This window comes from Quercus lobata, chromosome 2 (assembly GCF_001633185.2).
Source record: "Quercus lobata isolate SW786 chromosome 2, ValleyOak3.0 Primary Assembly, whole genome shotgun sequence".
Classification (NCBI taxonomy): Eukaryota; Viridiplantae; Streptophyta; class Magnoliopsida; order Fagales; family Fagaceae; genus Quercus; species Quercus lobata.
This window is the reverse complement of record NC_044905.1, coordinates 35,388,727-35,416,718: the sequence shown is the minus strand read 5'-3', so window position 1 is coordinate 35,416,718 and position 27,992 is coordinate 35,388,727. Positions and strand designations below refer to the sequence as shown.

General features: G+C 32.5%; 2 protein-coding genes across 3 annotated transcripts; both read right to left on the bottom strand.

The window, feature by feature from the left end:
* Window positions 1-767: 767 nt before the first annotated feature.
* On the bottom strand, window positions 768-6,634 carry LOC115977853 (shikimate kinase 3, chloroplastic-like). 2 transcript variants are annotated; one of them, XM_031099876.1, is made up of 12 exons: window positions 6,542-6,634; window positions 5,948-6,224; window positions 5,147-5,205; window positions 4,968-5,022; window positions 4,794-4,866; window positions 4,387-4,471; window positions 3,506-3,588; window positions 3,259-3,388; window positions 3,076-3,154; window positions 1,170-1,234; window positions 1,050-1,089; window positions 768-968 (listed from the first exon to the last, which is right to left on the bottom strand). In XM_031099876.1, the coding sequence occupies exons 2-12, from the start codon at window positions 6,147-6,149 to the stop codon at window positions 937-939; spliced, it is 903 nt and encodes a 300-aa protein (XP_030955736.1). In that variant the 5' UTR covers window positions 6,150-6,224; window positions 6,542-6,634; the 3' UTR covers window positions 768-936. The 2 variants fall into 2 exon arrangements, with proteins under 2 accessions (XP_030955736.1, XP_030955737.1); XM_031099877.1 differs by having other exon boundaries at window positions 5,948-6,235; window positions 6,542-6,620.
* Window positions 6,635-15,551: 8,917 nt separating this feature from the next.
* On the bottom strand, window positions 15,552-27,370 carry LOC115975451 (cleavage stimulating factor 64). Its single transcript, XM_031096231.1, has 10 exons — window positions 26,914-27,370; window positions 26,661-26,739; window positions 24,957-25,131; window positions 24,647-24,680; window positions 24,315-24,559; window positions 24,139-24,216; window positions 22,818-22,853; window positions 22,200-22,724; window positions 21,387-21,701; window positions 15,552-16,027 (listed from the first exon to the last, which is right to left on the bottom strand). The coding sequence occupies exons 1-10, from the start codon at window positions 26,942-26,944 to the stop codon at window positions 15,878-15,880; spliced, it is 1,668 nt and encodes a 555-aa protein (XP_030952091.1). The 5' UTR covers window positions 26,945-27,370; the 3' UTR covers window positions 15,552-15,877.
* Window positions 27,371-27,992: the final 622 nt, after the last annotated feature.

The following is a 27,992-nucleotide window of genomic DNA, read 5'->3' as shown; positions in this document are numbered from 1 at the left end:
TATAAATTGACTATTATACCCTTGTTACATAATATGTAAGAAATTGATTTATTTGTATTAATTAAATAATATAAAATTTATCACATCATATATATAAATTTATATTATTGTTTTTATTATTATAAAGTAAAAATTACAATAGTGTACATATAACAAGGACAAGAAACAATAGATCACGTTGAAAAAAAAAAGAAAAAGAAGAGAACCTGGACCACTAGACATTGGTGTGCTATGAAGTCCAGATGAGAAGAGAAAAAATAGTGATAAGGATTTGTGGGCAAGAGTCATCAGGTGGGGTAGGTGAGAAGGTCATGAATGAAGGTAGGTGAGTGAGGGCATTATGGTAAAAGTGCTGTAAGAGAATTTTCTCTCCAGGCTTTTCCTCCCGATTTGGGAGGAAGAAATTTTTGGGCCCGGAAGAGAAAATAATCTCTTGGGTTTTCCTTCCTATTTTCTTCAGCTTGCCAAACAGTGGAAAACGCTATTTTCCTCAGCATTTTCCTTCCTATGTTTTCCATCCTCCCTAAATTCACCCCAACCAAACGCAGTGTTAGTGTAATGGGAATTTGGGTGTGTTTATGCTTGTTTAAAAATGTGTTTATGCTTATAATTTATACCGTTTGTAGTGAATTTTAGTTAAAGTTACTTATAGATATAGATATGGAGTTAATTGAAACATGTCAAATTTTGTTGTATTCTGTAGATTTTTTAGTTTCTTGTTTATCAGAATGCGCTTTTACTTGCACAAATTATAACAGATTCTAAAATTCAGGGAAATTGAAAGAAACTTTTTAATACAAAACCTTTATTTCATTTGTACATTGGATAAGACAGCCCTACCGAAAGAACCGATTTGTAAATTTTGTATCTTATGGGGGGGAGTATATGGAATGACACCTTTATAAACTGAAAAATAATAATTTTTTTTTTTCTCTCTTACTGCAACATCCCTACCAAAAGAGCTGTCCCTAATACATATAAAATATAGAGAAAGTGAGAAACAAAATCCAAGATATTGGCTTAGTAAGGATAGATTCGTAGGGACTTGCCATTGTTACCCCGTAGAAATTTCTCAATTTGAGCCAGTACCTGACAAGATTCAAGAACAAGTAAATACACCAATGGGATAACAGCAAAAATAATCTGGACAGAACAGGATGAAGAGAGACCTCAATTGCTATGACAGTTGGTGTGATATCAGACACATCTTCAAGACGCAGGTTGGTTGCAAGATCTGTGAAGTAAAAGAATCAATTGAACACAATTGTACAGAAACAAGATGTAATAAAGATAAAATTTTGTTTTATGCTTTAGAAGATGCGGTGCCAAAGAACAATGCAGCCACATAATTTCTAAGAGAAGTACAGGGGAGGACACAGGTGGACTATGACCCTTCGCTAATTTATATGCCAAAATTATCTCAATCTGCATTATAAGATACTGCAAGGACCAATTTCCCTGGAAGTGATAGATGCAACCATGTCCATTTATTCTAACGTTTAATCAAGTGCCCATTTGACATGATTAATTTTGCCAATTTATTTTACTATTCAGCTTATTTTTACTACTATTCATGGGTCCTATTGCATTTTTTGGTACTATTCATAGATCCAACTATACTATTTTAGTTAACTTTTACCTTTATCTACCGTACTTTCAACAAAAAGTTTTCAATTTCAACAAAATAAACTGATCTCAAACAGACCCTAAGTATGCGTTTGGATTGAAATGAAAAATTAAAATTATTTTACTCTTCAGCTTATTTTTGCTAGTATTTATGGGTCCCATTGCACTTTTTAGTACTATTCATGAGTCCCACTATACTATTTCAATTAACTTTTATCTTTATCTATAGTACTTTCAGCAATAAGTTTTCAGTTTCAGTAAAATAAGTGGTATCCAAACAGACCCTAAATATAAAAATAAAAAATAAAAAAATTATAAATAATAATAATAATAATCGTAAGTGTTTATGAATCGTCCAATACATAGGTGCGTATCGTATGAATCGTATCATATCGTATCGGTGAATCATATGTATCGTACGATACATAGACATGTGGGTTTAAAATAAGTTTTTTTGTTAAAATTTGTGATTTTATTTGATTTAAATAAGTTGTTAGACTTTGTTAACATAAAATTATTGGAAAACTTAATTGAACCTAATGAAATAGCTAGTCCATGAGTTTTTTTCCTCCCTTTTCTTTCTCCTACAAAATTTAGACTATACTTATAGAATTCACTTTCATATGTGCAAATTTATTTTCTATGCTATTAATAATGTATTAAATGAAAATATAATTATTTTTTATTTTGTTATTATTAATTTGAGTCTAAAAAGCTAGAATGCCAAGAAAAAATTATTAGAATAAAAAAACCAAAAAAAGAAGAAGTAAATATTGATAATAATAAAGAAAATGTTTATGAAAAAATAATTTTGCAAGATGCTGAACATGATGATAACATCGACTCAGCTTCCGTTTGGGAGGCGCGTTTCCCAACGGAAGCGTTTTTTCTTATGAATCTTGTGCACTGTTTATAGGGCCCACAAGTACCATATTCAGCAACTTTTTCTTTAAGACTAGGTCCCACGATACTATTTACACATTTAAAAATTATTTTGTTACAGTGTTTTCAGTTTTCAGCAATAAACGATATCCAAACAAACTCTTAAATGGAGTTGATTAGCCAAGATGATGAAAAGATATTATTATTTTGGTTCATATATCATGCATTACTTTTGAATTTAATCAATTTGAATGTGCATGTTATAAACATAAGTTAATTTAATTTATTCAGTTAGCTTTGTTAAATTTTATTACATAAGTAATGATTAAATTGATTATTAGTTGAATATATTTTGAATTTATAATGAATATATCTTTTATATATGTATATCTATAATTATTTTATAATTTTATTAGGTGTTTGTATATCTTATGATACACGATACAAAAAAAATCAAAAATCGATTCAAGATACGATTCACGATTTGACAACTATTATAATAATAAAATTAAAAATTTTAAAAAATAAAATAAAATTTAAACATGTTGTGGATAATAGAAGGCATACGTAGAAGGGAAACCGTAGCATCAGCATTGGCATATGCCTCAGATCGCTTTTTCGTTAGAGTAAACAGTCCCACAAAAGCCTGCAGGGAAGTTGAGGGTGTCACAAATTCAATATTTTTTCTAAATCAACTATAAAATCTGAATCTCGTGAAAGGGTGTTTGAATTGGTAGAATTGATAGCCACCTTGGTGTAAGCATCTCCTGATTCGAAATGCAAAAGAGGGCGAGAATCAGTTCCCACTGCAGCGATTCTCCTCGCCAAGGCATCAAGAGGTACGTCTAAAAAGACAGTGATCCCCTGCCTCATATATTTCCTTACAATAAAAAACAATCATGCAGTTTTTTAATACAACTGACACAAATATAATATATAAAGGTTATACAGAATATGAGACAATGGAAAAAGGTTAATATCAATGGCTCTAGAATACCAGTTGACAGGTCGAACCACTGCACCACCTCCTGTGGCAACAACTTTCCTTGGTGCAAAAGACAATTTCTGCAATGCCTCACTCTGTAAAGAAAAAAAAATGAGAAACCATTAGTTTCTCATCCACAAACATTGAAAGAGTAAAACAAAAAAGAAAATTCTACTACAATTAAACTTGTAAGCGAAGTTATTGACTAAAAATAATGATAGACCACTCACATTAGTGATTAGTAGTAGTGGCTTAGTAGCCTTCAATAAACATATAGGATACTGGAAAATGAGTTTCTTAATGTATAACTTTCACATGCTCCTCCTATGATATGTAGCTTTAAAATATTATAACATTCTCAAACTCCTAGTCTAAAGCCAAGGTATTTCACATTTTCCAGTATGCCCCTTTACAGATCTCGTAACCCATAATTTGAAATAAGTTTTGACCTTTTCTTTTCCTGCATAGAACTATATTTGAGACTTTAAAATTTCAGAAGCCAATTCTAAATCCAACTGGTGCCAACCAAGTCAAAAAGAGTGTAATAGCAGCTTGGTAAAAGAGCTGGGCTTTATTTTTTATTTTATTTTTTGAGACTAAAAACTTTCTTCTTAATCCATGATTAATATGTAGATATCAACTGATATGTGAAGATCCTAAAACAAAATATCTATGAAAATTCTGGTATTAAATCCTGATATTAAAGAAATACTGTATAATGATAGAGGAAAGGGGAATGTGAATTGAAATTCAGAGCTCCTAAAGACCAAGTAAAGTTTGTATTTTGGTGGACAATGGTATGTGAACTGAAGGGTAATAGAATAAGTCATAGGGAAAGAGAGAGGAGCAGAGAAGTTTTGAGCAGTTCATAAGATCAATGTGCTCCAACATACCTCATGATCTCTGAAGAAACTCTCACCACGCAGTTCAAAGATTTGAGTCACGGAAGTTCCCATTGCCTGTTCGACATATCTGTCACTGGTACCCGGAAACAACATAAATTTTTATTGATGAAATGTATGCAACCCACAATAACATCATTATATTTTACTAAATCCAGAAGTGTATTGGTGACAAAGTCAAATACCACCAATCATACTTCTCCTGACCATTCAATATGATTGATGAAACAGAATGCAGATTTCTTTCATGGAAAATGGGAAATCTGATGTCCTAAAATGGTGAATCCTACCCAATAACATGTATTGCAATGCCTTGTTTGAGCTGTTTCATGATCCACCAGATGACCTGGGAACCATCTTCCTAAATAAAAACATACAGAGATAGTAAAATCACTAACCTGTCAACAAAACAATAACCTAATGCTTCTGACAAAATCCGGCCCACTGTCGTTTTTCCAGAGCCCATCATTCCTGAATTACACACTCCACAGAATTCAATTTCAAGAATAGCTTTTTTTTTTCTTTTTTTTTTTTTAAATATCTCAAAGATGGAGTTCAAAATGAACGCTAACCAACAAGAAATATAGAGCGGCCATTTAAGCACGAAGCGACCTCTTGTGCTTTGTTCTGCAATTACATCAGAGTCCAATCACTAGTGTAAAATCAACCAAACACTAATGTCACAGCCTTTCAAAAACTAGCATTTCCCCAAAATAAATCACAAAATCCTTATAATGAAAAGTTACTGTACCTTTAACAACCAGTCCTCATCAAAAGAAGTGTAACAATCTCCAGATTCCAGCAGTGGAGCTACAGAACAAATATAACATGATCATAAAAGTCAATCAAGGAATAGCTAGTAAAGCCAACACTAAATTTAAAATGCTCATCCTTGCTATCGCTGTTACAAAATACATCTCATAATTCATTTTTGCAATAGTAATAGCCAAGAGCCTCGGCATTGTCTGGTCTCTTTTACAAGGAGAATCAAGATTCAAATTCCCGTTTTCCCACTTGTAACAATTAAACTATCAAAAACAACAACCACCACCAAAATAATAATATATTTATAACAATATCTCATCCCTCCGGAAACAAAATTAAACTGAATTTTTTTTTTTTTTTTAATTCAAAGTTTCCAAAACATCAAAAATTTTAAGTAGGTGTTTACAAAGTCAACAAAGTGAGACAATCATGGTCTCAACTCTCAACTCCGAAAACTTCAACACCTCAAAAAAAAAAAAAAATGGTGAAATGCACCTATTACCCAGAATCAAGATTCGTTCCCCACTTTTAACAATTAAATTATTAAAAACAACAACAACAACAATAATAATAATAATATATTTATAACAATTTGTTACCTTAAGCTGATTTTTTTTTTTTTTTTTTTTTCAAAAAATTTCAAAGTTTTCAAAACATCAAAATTTGTAAGTGTTTAACAAAGTATGCAAAGTGAGACTCAATCATGATCCCAACTACAAAAATTAAGTCGTCAACACCTAAAAAAAAAAAGAAAAGAAAGAAAAATTAAATTAAATGTAAAATGCACCTTGTGAATGATTACAAGAGTGTGGAAGTCCCAAATGGAAGCTGCGACTCTGTATGTTTGGCTTGCGAGAAATTGTTATAACACAGTCTTTCCTGCCTCTCCGATTAAAATTCAAAGCCACCATTGCTATATTCTCACTCCTCCCAATACTCTTGGAACCGGTTGTTAGAGCAGAGAATTGAGGCGTAGTTATTGCTTCCATGTCTCGTCGCTATTCGCGTCTCCTCCGAGTTTCAATATTCAAATATTCACTTCCAACCGCTCATACCAACGCTAACTGCACAAATTCTTCAAAATCGAGATCAAAATTTTCTCAAAACCAGAATGAGTCACAAATCATATTCAATTTTTTGCTGTTTGGTTCATAAAATTCAAGCCATCAGAGGAAAGTAGTAGTACTATTATATTATTAGTACTAATCCTCGATTCCCGAGAAAATTGACTGGTTAGGCGACTATTTGACTATTTTGTTTTCCGGGAAAGATATATTTTCCGGTGAAACAAACAAAGCCTCAAAGTTTTGAAAATAAAAATAAATAAATAAATAAATAAAAGAGAAATGAGATATGGATATTTATTTATGAAATGGCGTACCAGAATATCGGGGCGGCGCAGTGGACTGTGGAGGAAGGTATGCTCATGAGTCATGACAGCATAGCAACTGAGAGAGAAAGAAAGACACTGGAGGTGAAGACTGAAGAGAGGGAAATAACGTTTTTTTTCGGCCTTTTATATTTATATTTATATACATATATTAAATTAATTGATTTTTTTTTCTATAATTTTTTTTTTAAAGATACAACTTATATTAATGTTTTTAGGGGCATCTATTAACTTTGACATTTATATATAAAAACCAAAATGAAAGTACATTCCAACAACTTTAGAGTTTCAGTTATATTTAAGATACGTTTGGTAATGTTATTCTAATAACGTTTTTTGTATTTTTTGAAAATATATGTAGGTAAAGAAATGTATGAAAATATATATAATGTTGTATAAATACTGAAAATTGTTATTTAAACAACGATAATAAATAGACTCTTAGACTAAAAAACAACACATAATAGTATTAAGAAAACTCATCGAATTACATTATAAAATTTTGTCCGTAAAAACACAAAAGTTAATCAAAGAGCCAATTGATAATTTTTTTTTTACACTAATTGAATTAATTGACAAACTTTTATTAATTTTTAATTTTAACTCACTGCTATCAATCTGTCATATAAACAAAAAAAAATATTGGATCCATTGAAAATGCACAAAATTATACCATTTTGTATGGTACTAGCACAACTACGTAAACGAAGTTTTTTTTTGGTTTCTCATATGTGGGATATTCTGACACGTACCGATTTGGAGTGCAACAGTTGGAAGTGAGCAATTGCTGAGCATTGATATGACATTTCCTATTTCAAAATTTATGGCGGGGCAAATTTCTCTTTTTCGAAGGCCAAATTACAGAAGTACCGACTTGACCGTACAATAATGTCACTGTCACATTGAATTTCTCTTCTAGCCACTCCGCTATGTCTGGTGAAAAATAAAAAAAATGTATAGATTAATAGAAATTCATACCTTCTTTTTTTTGGCTGAATAATAGAAATTCATACATATTCCATGAGTTTTTACCTCAATGTAAAAATGTTGACTGGAGGTAGGTAGCTACGTTTGAGATTCTACTCTTATTATAAAAATATAAACAAATAAACAAAACAATACAAAGTCAAAGAGAGAGAGAAGAATACTGCTATTTTCTTGGGTTGTCATTTTTTTTAGTGATCTTAGGTTGTCCTTGAATTTAAGGATTTAAATTATTTGAAATAATTCTATTGTAGGATTAAGAATAATGCTATAGTAGATTTTCCAAAATGCAATTTTATTTAGAGATTTGAAAGAACAATTGTTGCTACAAATAATTGGTACTATTAATTTCCCAAATTTAACAACATAATTATTTGGGTTTTTGAAGATTTTGCTCTAACAAAAAACATTTTCTTATTACAATTTAGTCATTTCAAATATATTAATATCACTAGGGTATTTGTTGAACAAGCTCACAATCTTAAACGCGAACTTTATGTCATGTCAAGAAATATAAAAGTTTATATCAAATAATCGATTAAATCATAATAATAATATACATAATCGATTGAATTATCAGAAACAATAAACGTAATTAGATATAGAAAAAAATTTCTATCTAAATTTAATACTACTAAAATCATTTTTATTCTAATTTTTTAATAAGATAGAAATTGTGATGATTTTTGTTGAGTAGGTATATTATTGGTTTTTTATTTTTTATTTTATTAATATTGGACTCTTTAGTATTTTGTATTCAATAACTCATTTGTCACAAAATTTAAAAACTTTAGTGGACATATGGCACAAAATTAGCTCACAATTACAATTTAATTTGATATTTAATTGAATTTTCTCTCAATTTTGACTTTAAATATATATATATATATATATATATAGATTTTTGGTTTAAAAAATCACCTTTGCGACCTAATTCGAGTTGATTATATTATACATAGTGGATTGTCTTCAACACTATACGTTTCTATTTTTTGATAAGTGCTCAGTGCCAACTTTCTTTTTCTATTTTTAACATATCCAACTTGTTAATTAACTAGTAGTTACTAGTTAGTAGTGATGGTTTTGGAATTACGTTTCAATCTACGATAGTTGTATTATATTTGATTTTGTTATTTAAAAAAAAAATGAACAACCATTTGGTGGATTTCCCTTGATTTAAGGAAGAAAAAAGATTAGCAAAGTATAGAATGCTCTCTATCGATTTCAAAAAAAAAAACAAAAAAAGGACAGCTCTCTGTCGACATATCATCATTATCAAATATGTATTTGATAATGATGATGTATCATGGCTTCTTTTTGTAATTGTACTCTAGTAAAACAATGTATTATAAACTCAATTTAAAACATTAATATTACTATTTTTGTGTGTGTTTTAATCAGTATTACTGTTTACTAAAAAAAAAAAAATGTATTTGATTTTCAAAGTTTTTTTTTTTTTTTTTTGAGAAGCAGTCAAAGAAGTTCTACTCATCGCAATTAGCCTAATAGATATATTGACTGTGTTACATCATCATTACAATAGATAAGATTAATTATAGCTTCATGTGTTTTGGTGTAAAATATTATGACTATTATCATTACAATAGACAAGATTTTCATTTAGACAATTAGTATTGATGAAATTTTCAGCAATAATTGTACTAAATCTGACCATATAAATTACACACGTATTAAAGAATAAATACATATTTAAGTGTGATCTTCCTACCCTCAAACTATAATTATAGTAAAAAAAAGAATGGCGGTGTTTGGTGAGATTATGACTAACATGAAAAAGACATACAACTACGGCGAGAAAGTGGAACGGAAGAAGCGAGCAGGGAGCTGCCCACACCAACCCAAAAACATGTCACCAACCACCTTCGCTGCGTCAACTACACACTGTCACGCTAGGGGTTGGTGGGTATGGACAATTTTTTTTGCATGGGGTTTGGGTTCTTCAATATTTTTCTCTTCTTTTTTTTTTTTTTTCAATAACACTATTATTTTATTTATTTTTTATACAAGATAAAAATTATAATCTAATCTAATCTAATGTAAGTATATATATGCGAAATTCCTTCCTAAAGACCTATATATCGGCCTTTACCATCACACTCTATAAGCATTTATAACATTATTCTTGATAACATAGAACTTTATTTACTTTATAAATAAAATAATAATATTTTAAAATAGAAGTCTAAAATGTCTTGAATATTTCAAATTATGTTAAATGTCATATCCAACTTTACACAAATCTATGGTCAGTGGCCCAGTTAGAAAAAATTCTAGATAATTTTTTTTTTTTTTGAAAAACATGTCATTTATCTTATTAAAAGAGAGTTGGAAAATCAGCTATTATTATAACATTACTGATAACAGGAGAAACAACCTCCATCCATACTAAAAGAGGATAAAACTTAGCTCTCCTTGCTAAGACATGAGCTACCCCATTGCCTTGCCTATAAGTATAAGCAAAAAACCAACTCTAGAAAGAGTTCTTCAATATTTGTAACAATTCTCACTCTTTGTATTTTGTGTCCCCTTTCTCTTTCTTCTTTCTTGCCTTTTATATGAGTCATCTCTTTCTTTTTCACGTTTTATCCTTGTCCACCTAGATAACTTTTGATCTTATCAAGCTCTTCTTTCTTAGTTTTTCATCATGAATGGAGCTTTCTAGGGCTTCTTTTTACTTTTCAAATGTCCACCTGGATAACTTCTAATCTTATCGAGCTTTTCTTTTCTGGTTATTCATCATGAATGAAGACTTCTAGGGTCTTTTTTAATATTCAGGCTTGTCCCTTTGCATTAAATGCGGTGATGCCAAGCAGGTGACCTTCATTAATGCGGGGGTTATTGTGGAATCATCTGGAAATCTCACACAGCTTCCTCAATGAAGTGGATCTTCTTTGGGACTTACCTCGGTAGTTCAGACATGACCTCAGAACAAGGCCAGAAAGGGGATTGAGCCTAATCAATAGTTCGAGGTTTTGTACCTATTATTAGAATGGGTCAGTCTATGTTGGATTTGTTTCCTGCGTTTAGGACAATGCTTGAAATGGGCCCAACATTTATCCCATTATAATAAGGCCCAATGTTTACCCCACTACACTTATACATAACAAAAATATTTATATAAAAAGTAAGTCTTTATATGTCTAAAATATACAAAGTCAATTTAATAAAAATATATCATTAATAAAAACAAAAACAAAAAAAAATTAACTCCTAACCATGAAATTAACATTTTTCATTTGTTCTAAAAGACAAAAAAAAAAAGGGCCATATCTATAATTTTTTTATGGGAATTTTTTTTTTTTTTTTTTTAAATTGAAAAAACAAAGGTCTTTACTAGAAAGAAGATTTACTTATCTATTTCCTAGAACATATCTCCTAAATATTCTTTTGTTTAATGAGATGGTAATAAGAGTAATTAGAGGAAATATTAATGCAAAAGCATGTCACCAACCACCATCGCTGCGTCAACTACACACTCTCACGCTAGGGTTTGGGGAGTATGGACAATTTTTTTCGCATGGGGTTTGGATTCTTCAATATTTGTCTCTTCCTTTTTTTTTTCTTTTTTAATAACACTATTCTTTTATTTATTTTTTATACAAGATAAAAATTCTACTATAATCTAATGCCAGTGTATATGTGTGTGAAACTTTCTTCTAGAAACTTGAACCCCGACTTTTACCCCCACACTTCACAAGCACTTATAACACTATTGTTGATAACATAGAACTTTATTTACTTTAATAATAATAGAATAATATTTTAAAATAGAAGTCTAAAAAGTCTTAAATATTTCAAATTATCTTAAATGTCATATCCAACTTTACACAAATCTAGGATCAGTGGCAGAGTTAGAAAAAATTCAAGATATATATATATATATATATATATTTTTTTTTTGAAAAACATGTCATTTATCTTATTAAAAGAGAGCTGGAAAATCAGCTATTATAACATTATTGATATTAGGAGGAATAGACTCCATCCATACTAAAAGAGGAAAATAAAACTTAGCTCTCCTTACTAAAACATGAGCTATCCATTGCCTTGCCTATAAGTATGAGCAAAAAACCAACTTTGAAAAGAGTTTACAAAGGACATAGTGTCTTTTATCAGGTGACCAAAAGAGTTTACACACACACACACCCACATATATAAATCCAAAGAATTGCTTATACATAAAGTATAAATTATGTTTATAATTTTGATTTAAACAAATGACATTTTTTATTGTGGAAGCAAGAAATTAACCTGTGCTTAATTACTTGCTTAAGAACACAATTAATTTAGATTATGGGCTAAAATCAATCCGCAAAGGGAAATTTGAACAAGAAACCAAAAACTGTTTCACTCTTGTAAAAGTATGTAAAAAAGTTTTTATTCATATGATCTTTCTTTGTTATAATTCTCACTCTATGTATTTCTCTCTTTGTATTTTGTGTCCACTTTCTCTTTCTTCTTTCTTCCCTTTTATATGAGTCATCTCCTTCTTTTTCACAATTTGTCCTTGTCCACTTGGATAACTTCTGATCTTATCGGGTTCTTCTTTTTTGGTTTTTCATCATGAATGGAGCTTTCTAGGGCTTCTTCTTACTGTTCAGGCGTCCACTTAACTAACTTTTGATCTTATCGAGCTCTTCTTTCTGATTATTCATCATGAATGAAGACTTCTAGGGTCTTTTTTACTATTCAGGCTTGTCCCTCTACATTAAATACGGTGATGCCAGGCAAGTGACCTTCATTAATGCGGGAGTTGTTGTGGAATCATTTGGAAATCTCAAATAGCTTCCTCAATGAAGTTGATCTTCTCTGGGACTTACCTTAGTAGTTCAGACATGACCTCAGAACTAGGCCAAAAAGGGGATTAGGAGTAATCAATAGTCCGAGGTTTTGTATCTATTATTAGAATGGGCCAGTCTATGTTGGATTTGTTTTCTATGTTTAGGTCAATGCTTGAAATGGGCCCAACATTTATCCCATTATAATAAGGCCCAACATTTACCCCACTACACTTATATATAACAAAAATAATTTATATAAAAAAGTAAGTCTTTATATGTCTAAAATATACAAAGTCAATTTAATAAAAATATACCATTGATTAAAAAAAATCAACTCCTAACCATGAAATTCACATTTTTCATTTGTTCTAAAAGACAAAGAGGGAGGGAGGGGGGGGGGGGGGGCATATCTATAATTTTTTATGAGAAAAGTTTTTTTTTTTTTTAATTGAAAAAAACAAAGATCTTTACTTGAAAGAAGATTTACTTATCTATTTCCTAGAACATATCTCCTAAATATTCCTTTGTTTAATGAGATGGTAATAAGAGTAATTATAGAAAACAAAAATGATACATTAGTCATCTATATATACTAGCTTGTAACCCTATGCATTTGTATGGATTCACTTAAAGATATACAATAAGATACATAATATAATTCCTATATATAAAATTTAAATATTATTGATAGTCATTTTTATATTTTGTTAACTCTTTAAAAAATTTTGTAAGGATATTATTAGTTATAAAATGTAAATTGTCCTTTTTTTTTATAATTATTGTTGTAAGGGGCAGGGTTTGGATCTTGAGCCCAAAAGGTAAATGGATGAAGGTCCAAAGAGCCCAATACAATGAATTTGTAAAGAATGGGCTAAAAACTAAGCTTCAATGAATTGAACAACACTCACAATGGATTTAAGATTGAAATAAAACAAAGGGAAATAGGTTTTATGCGAAGAAATCCTTCCTCGGCAAAGTCTGAGGAAAGTAGTTCTGGGGTATATTCTTCTTAAACTTGATTATAATTTCAGTTCTTTGTGTTATAGTGTTTTTCAGATTTTTCAAATGAACCCCCCGTCCCTGGAGGATCTCTCACATTATATAGTTCTCTTTCGCTGATCCTGGCCCTCCATTTGTTGATTATGCAAGCCTCTACTCGAGTGCTTGTCCCATTAGATGCCCTCCCAAGTCTTCTGTGAGTTGCAGCAACTAAGACAGCACTGTTTAGGAGTCTTCTTCGCATAAATGCGGCTAGGGTGTTTGGTGAGGTGCATTAAATGTGGTGGCAGCTACCATCCCTCCAATCACGTCAGGAATAACTCCCTCTCTAAAGCTTTTCCTCTACAGTGTGACCCCCTCTTGTAATGTGCCATTGACAGGGCCATGGCCTGCCTCTCCAACCTTATCATTTAAGTGTATGGACTCCTCAGAATTGTATTGGCCTCCTCGGCTTTAGGTATGACACGTGGCATGATTAAATTTCTGTACCCCACAATTGTGAAGCACTTTTTTTTTAGACTCTTTAGTTTTTGTACTTAATAACTCACTTTGATGAATATTTATGATGTAGTCCCACATTTTATTCTAAAATTAAGAAATAAAATTCTTTAAAAATAAATAATTTAGGACACATGGCGCAAAATTGGAACTCTAATTTGGAATTCTAATTTAAGTTTCTCTCAATTTCACCTATTATATATATATATATATATATATATATATAGATGCATTAAATGTTTTTAGTAAAAATCTAAGGGGGTCTATTATTTAAATTTATATCTAAAGTTTTATATTTTCTTTACCAAAAATATAAGAGAGAGGGAGGTTTTTTGAAAAGTCAAGGGGGACAAGTCCCCCGCCCTGCCAACCCCCCCCCCCTCTTTCTTTTCCCTTGCCTCTTTGTCTATAGTCTTACAAGTAATCTTATAAGTAAAGGACTTCTATTTTCAAAATATAATTGGCTTATAACCCCATGCATATTATTTTCATTGGCTTACTTTTATTTTCATTGGCATATCGTGTTTTAAAAATTTCCTATGCAAAAATAAAGTTTTACATTAAAAAATTAAACTTGAAATTATTGTTCCTAAAAAAAAAACTATATAAGATTTTTTTTTAAATTATTAAAAAGAGAAAGAAAAAAAGAAAGAAAATAAGATAAATTGAAACCAACAGACCCTTAACCTATCTATGACAGACCTAGTAAGTTGAAGAGCAGTAATAGACAAGGTTTTCAGACCCGAACTGTTTATTGAACCGTAAAAGGGAGAGGTTCAAGGTTTTTGGAGGTCAAATCGAGGTCGAATTGGGGTCGAACCATGATGACGTCATAATTAATTTAATAATTATTTAAATATAAATAAATATATTAAATTTGTAAATATTAGCAAACCTTACAAAAATATCTTAAAAATTAAAAAAAAATACATAAAATAGTACATTATAAGGTTAATAAAAAATAGTACAACATAAATAAGCATAAAAAGAAAATTTTATAATAATCCTTTAAGAGAAATCATTTCAATTAACTAAAAATGACTTTTAAAATAAATTCATAGATTGCATAGGTATTATTCTTAAATAAAAAGTTAATTTAGTAATATTTAATATGTTGAGAAAGATGACATAAAAGTTTAGAAACTATAAATCATGTAAATTTAATATAAATTTAATAATATTGCATATTAGCTCCCAAGAAGAGCACTTGGTTTGTTGATCATGGCTTTAGTCTTGCTTACAAGGTGTGAGAGCTTAGGTTTGGATCTTGGCAACTACATTTTTCTTTAATTTTTCCTTATTCCATGACCGGTTGAACCGACTTACAGTTTTTCCAATTGAACCCCAGTTTGTCTGGTTCTCTCACAACTCACTGATATCCGGTTCTCTAGGCTTAAAAAACCAGATTTCAATCCAATTCCCAGTCGGACCGCCCGGTCCGATCCGGGTTTCAAAACCTTGGTAATAGACTCCTCTTCATGTATTGAAGAGCTGATCTCGGAAGGATTACAATAAACATTATCATTTATTTTAGCCGAGCATCAATTCTCTGAATCATACGCAAGGAAAATTGGAGTATGGGAGGAGAGAGATGAGGTACTGAGCAACTTCTAAGGATACCCAACAAGCAAACTTAGGATTATTTTTTCTTTTTTTTGACCCTGTAATGGTATTGCGCAGAAATTTAATTGGTCTCAAAGGAGGATCACATGAAGCACTGGAAAAAGTGAATCAAAAGTAATTGCAAGCATGGTACAAAAATTTCAAATCTATAACAAAAGGATTAGACAAAATTTTTTCTTTCTTCTAACTATTTTTTTCAGGCATGTTAATCACAAGCTCCTAAACGTTACATGAATGTAACCTCACATTTTGGATCCTACGTTGGATCCCCTGAGATTAATAATTTTACAAACAACCAGAATTGATTGAACCAATAGCAAGCTCTTGTTCTTCATGCAACCAAACGAATTGAGCCTGCACTGCCAAGTGCCAAGACAAGCTTGCTGCATTGATGAAATTTTCATGTGTCACTCTTCATTTGCTAAGATGGCTGAATTTGATCTCGCCGAAGAACCTGTTGGAGCTGAATGACTTGTTGTTGCTGCTCTGGAGGCAATGAACTTAATTGCTCTGGTGTTAGGTTTAACACTTGTTGCAGTAAGGCAGACTCCACCTCAGGTGGAAGCTGTGACTGAGGTGTCGAAACCAACAAATGTGATATATTAGTCCAACATGATACAGAATCAAACTCCATTGGGACAAATGCGTCAGAATTTACAGAAACTATGAAATATTTGGCCATTACAAATGAAATTAGCAGTTCTTTATATATAAAAATCTATAACAGAACAAACATTATATTATGGTAGTATGTACATACAAATCCACAATATTCATTCTGTGCAAATCAGAGGCACTGCCGTGATTATTTGTAGTTTGATAGATGGTCTGTACTGTGATGTGGCATAATTTACTAGAAGGGCCTATTGTATAATTTTCACAGTTCCTAAATTAAAAAGAGCTGGATCCCACAATATGACATAACAGGCCATCAAACCAAGGGAAATTTTTTTTTTTTTTTAAATTCATGACTAGCTCTGAACAGTGCATGTAGGGGTGGGGAGAACATCCACTACACAGTCCAACACACAAGAGAATCTAAACCGAAAATTCTCTTATCACAATGATTTTGCTTGAGCTGTTGTGCTGGAAGCAGAAGTCTACTAAACATAGGCTCATGAAGATAACAAGGAATCTTATAACAGGCATCCAAAAAACAACAAAAATCAAGTAGCAGAAGTATGAGCCTATAGCAGGGAAAATTGCAGCCCGGAAATTTTGGTACACTGTAAGCACATGCTTCAGAATTATTATGAGCATTATATGGTGAACCAAAAACACTTTTTTTTTTTTTTTTGTTTGTCATGTGGTCAGTGTCACAGAGTTCACAAAGGCTGGATAGCAATGTCCAAATGCTTACTAAATGGTTACGCAACTAAGTTATGCTCAATTTCATTAAATGTCGACATAAGGACCTATAGTATACACAGCAAAGGGATAAGTGCAATTTACCACGGTTAATAGTGTCTCATTATTTTCCCCAATTAATATAAAAAGACCCTCCTATGTATATGAATATAGATAAACAGTCACTAGGATAAGAAATATTAGTTCTAGGAACAAGAAGTATATGCTAAAAATCTCATCCTAGTTATCTAAGACCATTTTAGTTACTCTAGCTCCCAACCCACTGAAAATCAATTTTTACCATCCTACAACCCATCACCCCCCACACGTGAAAGATATCTCAAATGCAAATTCTAAAAATAAGCTATAATTAGAAAACAGAAGGCACAAAAGCTAATCAACATTCTTGATGCAAGAAGCACAAGGAAATATTTATTTATTTTTAATCTTATTTAATTTTCGAGGCAATTGTAATTTTTGGTAAATTGTATTTTATTTTTGGTCCTAGACTCCTAGTAGTTGATTAGGTTATTAGTATTTATTTTATTAAGTCAAAAGTATTTTTGTCATTCACTAATTGTGATTTTCCAAGTTAATTAGAATTTAAGGTTCCCTATGTCAGATAGGATTAGGGTTTAGTAGTCTATATAAGAAAAGTATTTGGGAGAAATTATACTTTACCACCCTAAACTACACCCTAACTATACCCCAATTACACTTTGCACCCTAAACTTTTTGAATGCACATTTTGCACCCTAAACTATGATCTTTGTTATACTTTACACCCCGACATCAAGTTTTCTATTAACTTGGATGGGAAAATATAGCATTATGTGAAAAGACCTAATTGCCCTTCTTCTCAATCCTTTAAAAACAAAAGATAAATTACACTTTATTACCCTAAACTGTATTCCTAATTACACTTTGCACCCAAAACTCTGAATTTTCGTCTAAGTTAACAGCAAACTTAATGTTGGGGTGTAAAGTGTAACGAGAGTCATAGTTTTTGGTGCAAAACGTGCATTCGAAAAATTTAGGATGCAAAGTGTAATATGGAGGATAGTTTAGGGTGGTAAGTGTAATTTCCCCAAGTATTTGACTCCAATTGAGAAAAAATTTTGGATCAATAAAATTTCAATTGAAATTATCCCAATGGTCTATTGCTGACTCCAGCCAACCCTAGGGGCTCACATTTCACATGGTGCTAACTCTTAGGATATCTATCTTTTATTTTTGGTGTTCTTAAATTTTCATGTTGCATCATTTTGGTTTGTCTTGCATCAATTCTGCAAACAAGTGAAGGTAAAAAAGAAACAGATAGATAACCAAATTATCACTGGATACAACCTCAGATAAGGAACTGTATCTGGAGTTATTTTTTATTGCCTCGGACAAAGATGCTTTAGTTAATTCACTAGTAACTAGTTACTTTAGAAGGGTATATTGGGATACTCGGAAGTTTGCATTGGAATATAGGATTCTTTAGAGATTTTCTTGATTGGGAATTAGAAGGGTGAACCAATTGATGGATATGCTTTACTCCACACAGCTTTCAGAAGGAACTGAGGATCGCTTATTTTGGTCTCCAAATGGAAGGGGCAGTTTAGTGTACACTCCTTTTATGAGTGTCTGAGACCTATGACCTTAGCCAAGATGGTCTCCAAACACCTACGTTCTAATGGTTGGAAAGGAGGTTGTTTTGAAACCTATGACCTTAGCTGAGATGGATAAATTTAAAGTATTGAAGACAAAAGTTATTGAAGGAAAAGATCTAGAAGCTAAAAATTCTGGTGTAGCAACAGAAGCTACCGAAACAAAACCTGACCAGCGTATAGTGCCTCAAATTCCAGCGGATTTGTCCAAAGATTGCACTGATTTTTCTTCAAAAGATTTATTGAAGCCCTTATGTCCTATGCATGAGTACCCTACTGACTTTGTTAAAGGTACAAGTTGTCTAGTGAGCAACATAGGAGATGCTGAGTTGAAGATACACGCAAGTGAACAAGGGAAGCTTGAAGTAATGCAACAAGGCTTTAAAGAGATGGCAATTGTTGATAATGTTGAAATTGAACAAGTACTGTGCAATAAATATGAGGCTGAAGCAAAATACATGAAGGACAAAGTGACTTATTTCGAGGTTGATGTTGCATATCAAAGAAAGATTCTATTGACTACAGCCCCACACCTTTTCAAGATATTGATTTTGTCATACCTGAAGAATTTAATGATTCAACTGGATTGGTGGTTGTATCATTATCATCATTGCTATCTCAGGTGAAGAAAGCAAAGGAAATTCAGATTCAAAGTGTTTATTCAATGTCAAGGATGCACTTCATGAAACCAAGATTTTTTTTACTTCAACACTTCAAAACTCGAGGTCGAGTTTTCTCCAACCAAGGGAGAATGATGCAGGAGGCAATGGGAAAACAGATTTATTATATTTTATTTGATTTTATGTATCAAGGGAAATTTTGTAATTTCATAATATTATGGAATGGGCTGTGCTAACAATCCATTAGATCTTCTTTTGGGTTTTATTTAAGTTTGGTAATTTAGTTGGGCTTAGTAGTAAAACCCTAAGAAGTCCAAGTCCAGTCTTATTAGGGTTATAAGAAATCCTAGTTCAACTAGGAATAGGTATTAGGCTTCTATTTAAAGAGTTGTAATACTTTCTATTGAGATGATGAATATTTTCAGAATTTAATAGCTATGAAGCTTTCTTTATGGTTTGTGTGATGCAACTTTCTTAGAAGTGTGATGCCAAGGAACCCTATGTGTGATGCTTAGGAAGTCTAGGTGTGATGCCTAGAATTTATCTCTCCTTTAATTTTACTATTCACAGTTACTGTTCACAGCAACCCAAATCTTGATTTTCACCTTGTTTCATCCCCAAACCCTTCCATTCCCTTTCCCCTTTTAAAACCCTATAATCTCTATCATTTTCTAGCCTATTTCCCACCAAAACCTGACCCTAATTCCTCAAAAATGAAGCCATATCAGATCTGCCCCAAGAGTTCTAAATCAGTTTTTTTTTTTTTTGGTTTCCCCTTGTCCTATGTCAGTAAGTGTAGTTGCAAAACAGTATAGCACTTGCTACTTCGGTGGTCCTATGCTCAAGAGTTGTGGTCTTTTGCTTTTATAACCTTTGGAGTGTAATGGCTAATGCCCAAGCAGGTGATAGATTTGTTATTTTCATGTTAAGGACTGTTTGGACGTCATTGAAATTGGGTTTTTTGGCAGGCAACTTGTCATTGTATCATGTGAACCATGTGGCAAGGCCACAAGAGAGAGACCTTGTTTGGCAGGCAACTTGTCATTGTATCATTTGAACCATGTGGCAAGACCACAAGAGAGAAACCAAAGGACGTTTGAAGATGAAGAGAAAGCAATGCCTGATATTAAGACTAGTTCTCTGAGATTATCATTCAAATAAAGCACAATGGTTGGCAGGTGTCATGTAACTCTAAAGTTGATTTTTTAAAACCATATGAATGTCCATTTGTAATTCTTTAAGGAAGTTTTCCTTTTTCAAACTTTATTTTATCTCAATAAAATATATATTTTTTTAAATCTTTGGAAACAACCTCCAATGTAAGCATCTTTTTCTCAACCGTCACATCACCCTCAACAATTTACAAAATCCCAATAACTCACCAATCCATCTAATTCACAATCAACTTAACTCAGCCTTAGCCCAAGTACATGGAGCGTACTATTGCAATCCATCTTCATAAAACAGAACTTCATAGAGCAAAACCATCTGTTAATTTGTTGACCATCATGCCAAAAAACTGTCCAATTTGAAAAGTCAATGATTACAATCACAATTTTATGAAGCTTGGTCTTCAACCGATTGAGTTACCCCTTGGGGTTCAAACAATCACAATTTCACCCCCTAAATAATTCACTAGAAATCATATTATATAACAAATAAAGCTTGAATTTTTACATAAAGCTTGAATTTTTACATTGAGCAACAATTTTCACAAGATTCACAAATATAGTCATGTGCATTGTTTCCAGAAAAATGGTCATAGCCATATAAATTATTTTCTGGTAGAACTATACCAATATAATAATTTTGAGAAATCAATCTCTTGTAATTTACTCACTTAAAATTAATGAGTCAATGTTTAAAAGTTTGACCATTTGTTTTAGTGTGTGAAATAATCACAGTCCAGAGCAACTACCTCCGCCAGAACAATACATTCTAACTAACAAGATGAACCATCAGTAAATACCAGCCAACCTCAACCAAAAGACCACCAACCTACCAAAACCTTTTAAAATTTCATGTCATCACTATATTGCTAACGTTGTGTATTTCAACCAAAATCATAAACCATTATTAGACAGGAATGCAATACGTAAATCTTTATGCAATATAAAGATGTGACAGCAGTAGCTCTTTTCATATTCTTATCATAAAATCCATCAAATTCAATCCCCACTCTGAAGATCAAAAAAGCTTATGACACAAAGGTGTCCAGTTGATAGCACAAACCAGTGGATGCATGAATATAGGCTAATCACTCAAAGATATATCAATATGAAAATTGACATATGCTAACAGGAAATCTTACCTGGGAAAGTTGTTTCTCTGAATTTTGCCCTTCTGCTTTCAGAACTTGATTTACAGGCAATGAGCCAGCTCCAAAAACTTGGGGCAGTCCAGAACCATTGGTGTTGGATGCATTTGAACTCCCCACTGAGAAAGCATTGCTCCTCCCATCATCCAATTTCATTAGCTTTGTAGGGCGATCAATTGGTTCTAAAGAATCATAAACCATGCTCCCAGAAGGTGCATTTACATATGCATTACTTCTGTGGACCCAATTTCCATTATCAGCCCCCTTGTTAATTGCCTGTGATATACCTGATGATATCGGGGGGCCAGGCTGTTATAATAAAGGAAGTTAGATACATGAACACAAATATATTAACAAGAAAAATTACAACCATCTTAGGGGAAAAAGAATTTTGGGGGGAGGCAGGGTAAGCAGTTTCTAGCCACTAAGTGCTAGTAATTTACACAACATAACCATTTCTCTTCACCAATTACAAAAGAATAAGAGCTTTTCATACATGTATTAACGAATATAATAGATCCAGCAAATGAAATATGACTTCCATTTAGCTAATACTAGATATTTTAGCCACCTATGTGCTTGGTCACTTTGTTCCTATTTTCCCCCACTCCTATTCCTCAATCCAAGGTAGAAATCCAGGTGAGGGACGTAGGACTAATCTTCATAGAAAAGATCGGAGCTAATCTAGCACTTGGTACTTCTAGTCTAAGGACAAAGCAACCGTTTTACCATGTTACATCTCTGTCCCTATTGAATTTAAAAATAGATAAAAAGGAGAGAGAGAGAGAGGAAAAAGGATTAGCGCACCTGAAAGCCAGCATCTAATAAGGGAGGACGAGGTAAGAGAGAAGGTTTTATTGCATTTGGATTAACCATCTGAATGCTATGCCCTAAATTGGCAGCCCCAACCTGCCCAGAGTGTTGTGGCAAAGAGGGCTGTGTTTGATGGTTAAGAGAAGAGGATTTTGCCATCTGAATCTGTGGTCTAGAGGACAAACTTCCCAAAGAAGAGGGTGGTATGGGAGGTAGTGTTGAAATTGCAGAATGTCCAGGAAATGTGGCCTGTTGTACAATATGATTGTTTGCATGTTGTGGAAGTTGAACTCGAGGTTGTGGTGCTGAAGAAAATTGGTTGTGAACCAAAGGATTTTGAGGCACTGCAGAAACTTGACTTTCTTGAACTTTAGGCATCAACCCAGACAGCATCTTGTTCTGGGCAAGAGGGGGTAGCCCGGGAAGAGTTTGAGCTGCTGATTGCTGACCCTGCTGCCTATCATGCAATGGAGGCTGCATGAGTTGACCTGAAGCCTGCCGAATATTTGGCATCTGCAACTGCAAAGTTTCAATAAAAGATAAGACTTTTCATAACACTACTAAAAGTGCTGAGCACATACCAACACAAAAGTTAAAAGTAACAAAACCAACCATTTGGGGTGTCACCATTCCGAGCATTATCTGTGCCTGCAAAAGAGTTCGAAGAACAAAACTCTTCAAATAGATTCTAAACCGTAAAAACAATGAATAACATATCAGAACACAAGCACAAAAGGTTAAAGTACATTAAACTTTAGGGCTCCCAACAAAGGGAAAGCATGGGATCCCAAAGGTGGATCAGGCAAAATAGCATTCATCTACTTGATACAGGAAATTTGAAATAGAAGGGGACAATTTTCCTACCATTGTCACATTGTAAAGATCAGAATGCATACACAATGCATGAAATGATTTTTTTTTCTCTAGCCTTGAAAATCAATGAACAAGGAAAATGATATAGTCTGCTAAGGAATTGAAACTTATCAAAAGTATCACTTCATGAAATGAAATATTGTATGTTTAACAACGAGTCAAACTATCAAAGAGGGCTGTGTTTGGGGCATTTCTTGCTGTCCTGCGAGGTTTCACAGAGATGACCGGAGACTTAAAAGAGAAGCTCAAAATGATACAAAGGTTCTGGAATGCAAGAGGCAAAATCAGTCATCCACTAATGCAGATTTCCTTTAAACAATTTATGTCTCTTTTAGAAGCTTCAGGGATAAGTTGGGTAATTCCTAATGATAGTTTAGTCCAGTTGTTCGAATACACATCTCTCATTTAGTACTACAACAATATTTATTGCAGCAAGAGCTTAGTTTGTTTATTTCTTACGTACAACTTTTTAAAGCCTTCCGTTTTCTAGGTGCAGCTTTACTTTTTATACAATAAACAAAATAAGCTCATCCAAACAAACACTTGGAACTGGTCCCCACAGAGACAAGAAATATAAACCTGGATGGAAAACTTTTTCATATAGAATAGGAATAAAAGAAAGGAAAGTTTCGGCTTCCATTACATGCACAAACACAATGATGGAGAGGCTACAGAAGCATGAAGAGAGTGTAGGAATAAAGAAGATAGGAAAATAGATAGGACCTGTTACCAGAAAACAAAAAATAATTTATCATCTCTATTCTGTTGCAGGAAGTTTAGGATGAGCTGTACGAGAAACCTATCTTACATGAACACACATATGCATGGTGAAACACGCATATAGTGCATATAGCAGACAAAAAAGCTACTGTGTGTGTGTGTGTGTGTGTATGACGAACGAATAGTATTAACAAGAACAGTAATGTGTTTTTTTTTTTTTTTTAATATAACAGTAATGTGTTATAATAACTCTGCAATTACATAATCGCTCCCCAACCCCTTTTTTTTATAAGTAAGAAAGATGTACATTCAAAAGAAAAGTGAAAAAATGGATTAGTACCTGAAAAAGAGCTTTAGGCAACTGTGGTCTTGCAACCAATAGCTGGCGAGCTAGTTCCTTATTTTGTGTAGCCATTGCCTATCATTAGAACAAGTACAAATTAAAAAAATTAAAATTAAAATTCGAGAGTTGAGAGCTATCCAGCAAAGTTAAATAAACTTCACTGAATTACTTACCTTCAGCTCAAACATTATTTCATTGAGTTGACTCCTAGACATTTTAGCCAGATGAAGAGTTAAAGGATCATTGGCCAATGCTGACTGACTGTGCAAACCATTTGGATTTGACTGCATGCCTGCCTGAGCACCACCTAGAGTTCCTGCCATGACAGCTGCGGCAGTTATAGCTATCTGGAGACCAATTGGCTGATGGTGAACAGATTCCCCATGGATTGCTGGGCCAGCTAACTGTTTTTGAGGTTCTTTAATGTGTCCAAAACAAAATGAACATAGTTTCAGGTTTTATTCACGTAAAAGCTACAATAAAGCAAAAAGTTGAGAGAACTAACCAACATTAGAAGCAAGCCCAGGTCCCCCACGACCCTGCAAGAGAAGAAAAGGCAATTTTATCATTTAACGATAAAGAGATGATGGTAATGTTAAACCATCTGAATAATGAGTTTATAATATGAAATTGTTAAGTTGAAAAAAACAAAGAATTGAGGCATATAAGGCAAACATTCCATTTGTTCAAGTCAACATCATAAGATCATATGGCAACAATATGATGACATGAACAGATTAATCGACATCTTTCTTTGCAGTAATATAATAATAATAATAATAATAATAATAATATATTTACATTCAATATTTCACCTGTTCTCGATTTCGGTCGGCACCTTTGTCATTTTCAGCAAAATCAACCCGTAATTGCCGGCCATTGATCTCATAACCCTGAAGATTACGACGAGCACTTAGAGCTGTCTCTTCATCCTTATATTCACAGAATCCATAACCTTTTGGTTTCCCAGTTTCTCTATCAATTACTAACCTGAAAAGGAGACAAAAACCCTTTAGATATACTGATTTGTACTATGCAAAAAAAAAAAAAAAAAGAGGGAAGGGGGGGAACAGTACACTAAAGCAGATTATAGTTAAGGACTAATTTACCCCTTCTGTATAAGCCAAATGATTTATGGCAAAATATGTCACAAATTCAAATTTATCACGCTAATTTGAGATCAAATGAAAGAAACATACTTGGTACAAAGCTTTTGGTTTGGGGTTCAATATCATGACTACAATACATTACCACAAGATTGAGATAAAAACAAATTTTCACAGACCAACCATGTCCATACAATGTATGGCACAGATGAGGATGTTAAGATGGATGCATGACAACACTAATAAATATAGGATAAGGTATGAAATACATGATACTGAATATACTCATCTATAAAAGCATCAAAGACTGCTGCCCTAACTTGCAAATAGTATTTTGACATGATCATCCAGCAGCTTTTATGCTACAAAAAACGTGCATGGGGTGGATAACCCAGCACCACACCTTTCACCTTGTATTTACAAGGGCAAAAAAGGCATCATTTCAGATTACGCTCACTGTATCTATCATCTGATATTCTAAAAGAATCTAAACCTCATTTTCAAGCAACATCCTACATTATAGTGTAGTTGTTTCCATAACCAAGGAATGCATCTAGACACCCTCTGTATCCTTATCCATAACCACTATTAGAAAGCAAGAGACAAGCAAGGTGTGCACACAAGATGGTGATGTTTTTAAGGTTAGTATGTGTTGTAGCCATAGGGGTTGAAAATGATAATTTGACACAAGAGAGGAATATATGTATATTTGTGTATGTTTTAACAGTAGAACAAATTCTCATTCCCAGCCTTTTATGATGTAACTCATACCACACCCTAAATCAAGCAACTCAATTAAACTCTGCCTAGTGCCTACATACAAATACCCTGTTCTAGGCATACAATCACTTGAGAGAATCCATTAATGTTTCATTCTAAGTAACATCTACCCCATCTAATATTTCACAAGTACATATGGGTTCCAAACTTGACACTTGACGCAACTTGTAAGTTCCAGACTAAACTAGCATGAAATCATCTAGTCATAACTTTAACGACATAGCACTTCAGCCAAACCTTTTCTTTCAACCCACCCATAAAGTTTAATTAGTTTCCAGCTCCAGATCAATGTAATTCATGTTCAATTTAAGCATACTAAACTAAGGATAATACTCAGGTACAACAGTACTTTAGGTGCAGTAAATTAGATTCTCCAATTGAATTCAAACACTTAGTTGTTTTGAATTTTGATTCTCCTTGAAAAGGATAACACTATTTATGTCTTATTGGTCAATACAATTAAGTGTTTGAATTCAATTGGGAAATCTATCGTACTGTACCTAAGTTTCTTCAACGATTCAATCCAATTCCATCCGTGATTAAAAAAAAAAAAAAAAAAAGATCTAAAAATTTTAAATTAAATCACTTCTTAGGGTTTTGTAAAATAAAAAATAAGTAAATAAAAAAACTGACCTGAAAGACACAACAGGACCAACCTCCTGGCAGATTTCTATAAGCTGTTCCTCAGTGGCATCATATGGTATGTTCCCAACTGTAACCACATCAAATTCCACACCAATTAAAAAAATTTCACAAATTTCCCATTTGATTGCCCATCGAAACCTTATAAAAAGAAAATCTTTTGAATTGGATCTATGTTTTAAGATTGCAAGATTTCTCGACAATCAAACAGATAAATAGAAGAGGGGAGAGAGAAAGAGAGTACCAAAAACGCAGCGATGCTGAGAAGAGGCCATGAATCATCAGCAAAAGGAGAAGAAGGTGAAGCGCTGCTTCATCTTCTTCTTCCTTAGCATTCCTCTTTTGCTCTTCTTCTTCTTCTAGTGGTGTGTGTGGCTGAGACTGAGCAATATACGCAAAAACAAAAACAAAAAAAAACAAGTATGTATCGAAGTTTGAAGTCGGTGCTTCTGTTATTGTTGTTGTTGTGAGTCTTGTGACTTTGTGATTTGATTTGTGAGGTTTCTCTATTGTCTCTGATTTTTTTTTTTTTTTTAATGAGTAATTTAGAAGTCTGAAAATTTTTGGTTTGTTTGAGAAAGCTACAAAGAAATACAGCGGGGCTCGCTCTATTACATACCCAGATAGCCACAGAGAGAAAGAATGTGAGAAAGAGAGAGAGAGAGATATCAAGGCTTTTGATATGTGCAAGTACAAGTGCAAGTGTGTAACCCAAATCAAATGCCATGATACTGCTTGATGAATTTTTTTTTTTTTTTTTTTGGGGGTGGGGGGGATTATTTTTGATACCTTTACTGCGTTTTTTTTTTTTTTTTTAATAAAATTTACTGCGTTTGATTTGATTACATTGAATTTGACTATTATGTGCAACGTTACCGTGTCTTTCATTTTGTAACATTTTCTAGATCTTATTAATTAAAAATCGGCAAAAATGTATATTAAAATCTTTTAAATTTGACCAAAAATTTATTTCAATCCTTTAATTTTACTTTTATTTAATTGATTCATCTAAGTTTCAAGTTCATTTAATTAAAGTCTTTCCATCAAATTTCGATAGATGATGCTATTAAGTATCCAAATTTTTACTTTTTTCTTCAAATTTTTTTAATTAAAAAAATTCAATTAATAATTGAAAATTATTTTCCAGATTTTCATTAATAAATAAATAAAATTTAACGATAGGTTTTTTTTTTTAGAAGAAAAATTTAACACAAATTGACAGAAAGACTTTAATTGAATAAAATTAAAACTTAAAGAACTCATTTCAACAAAAATAAAGTTAGAGGATTGAAATAAATTTTGGTTAAACTTAAAAGGTGCACT

Coding starts and splice junctions, on each gene's coding strand:
- LOC115977853 (XM_031099876.1), bottom strand. CDS start 6,149: ATGGAAGCAATAACTACGCCTCAATTCTCTGCTCTAACAACCGGTTCC. Junction 1,090..1,169: donor CAACTGTCATAGCAATTGAG/GTCTCTCTTCAT, acceptor GAATCTTGTCAG/GTACTGGCTCAAATTGAGAA. Junction 969..1,049: donor ATTTCTACGGGGTAACAATG/GCAAGTCCCTAC, acceptor TATATGTATTAG/GGACAGCTCTTTTGGTAGGG.
- LOC115975451 (XM_031096231.1), bottom strand. CDS start 26,944: ATGGCCTCTTCTCAGCATCGCTGCGTTTTTG. Junction 22,854..24,138: donor TGCCTAAAGCTCTTTTTCAG/GTACTAATCCAT, acceptor ACTCTTTTGCAG/GCACAGATAATGCTCGGAAT. Junction 22,725..22,817: donor GAATGGTGACACCCCAAATG/GTTGGTTTTGTT, acceptor GAAACTTTGCAG/TTGCAGATGCCAAATATTCG.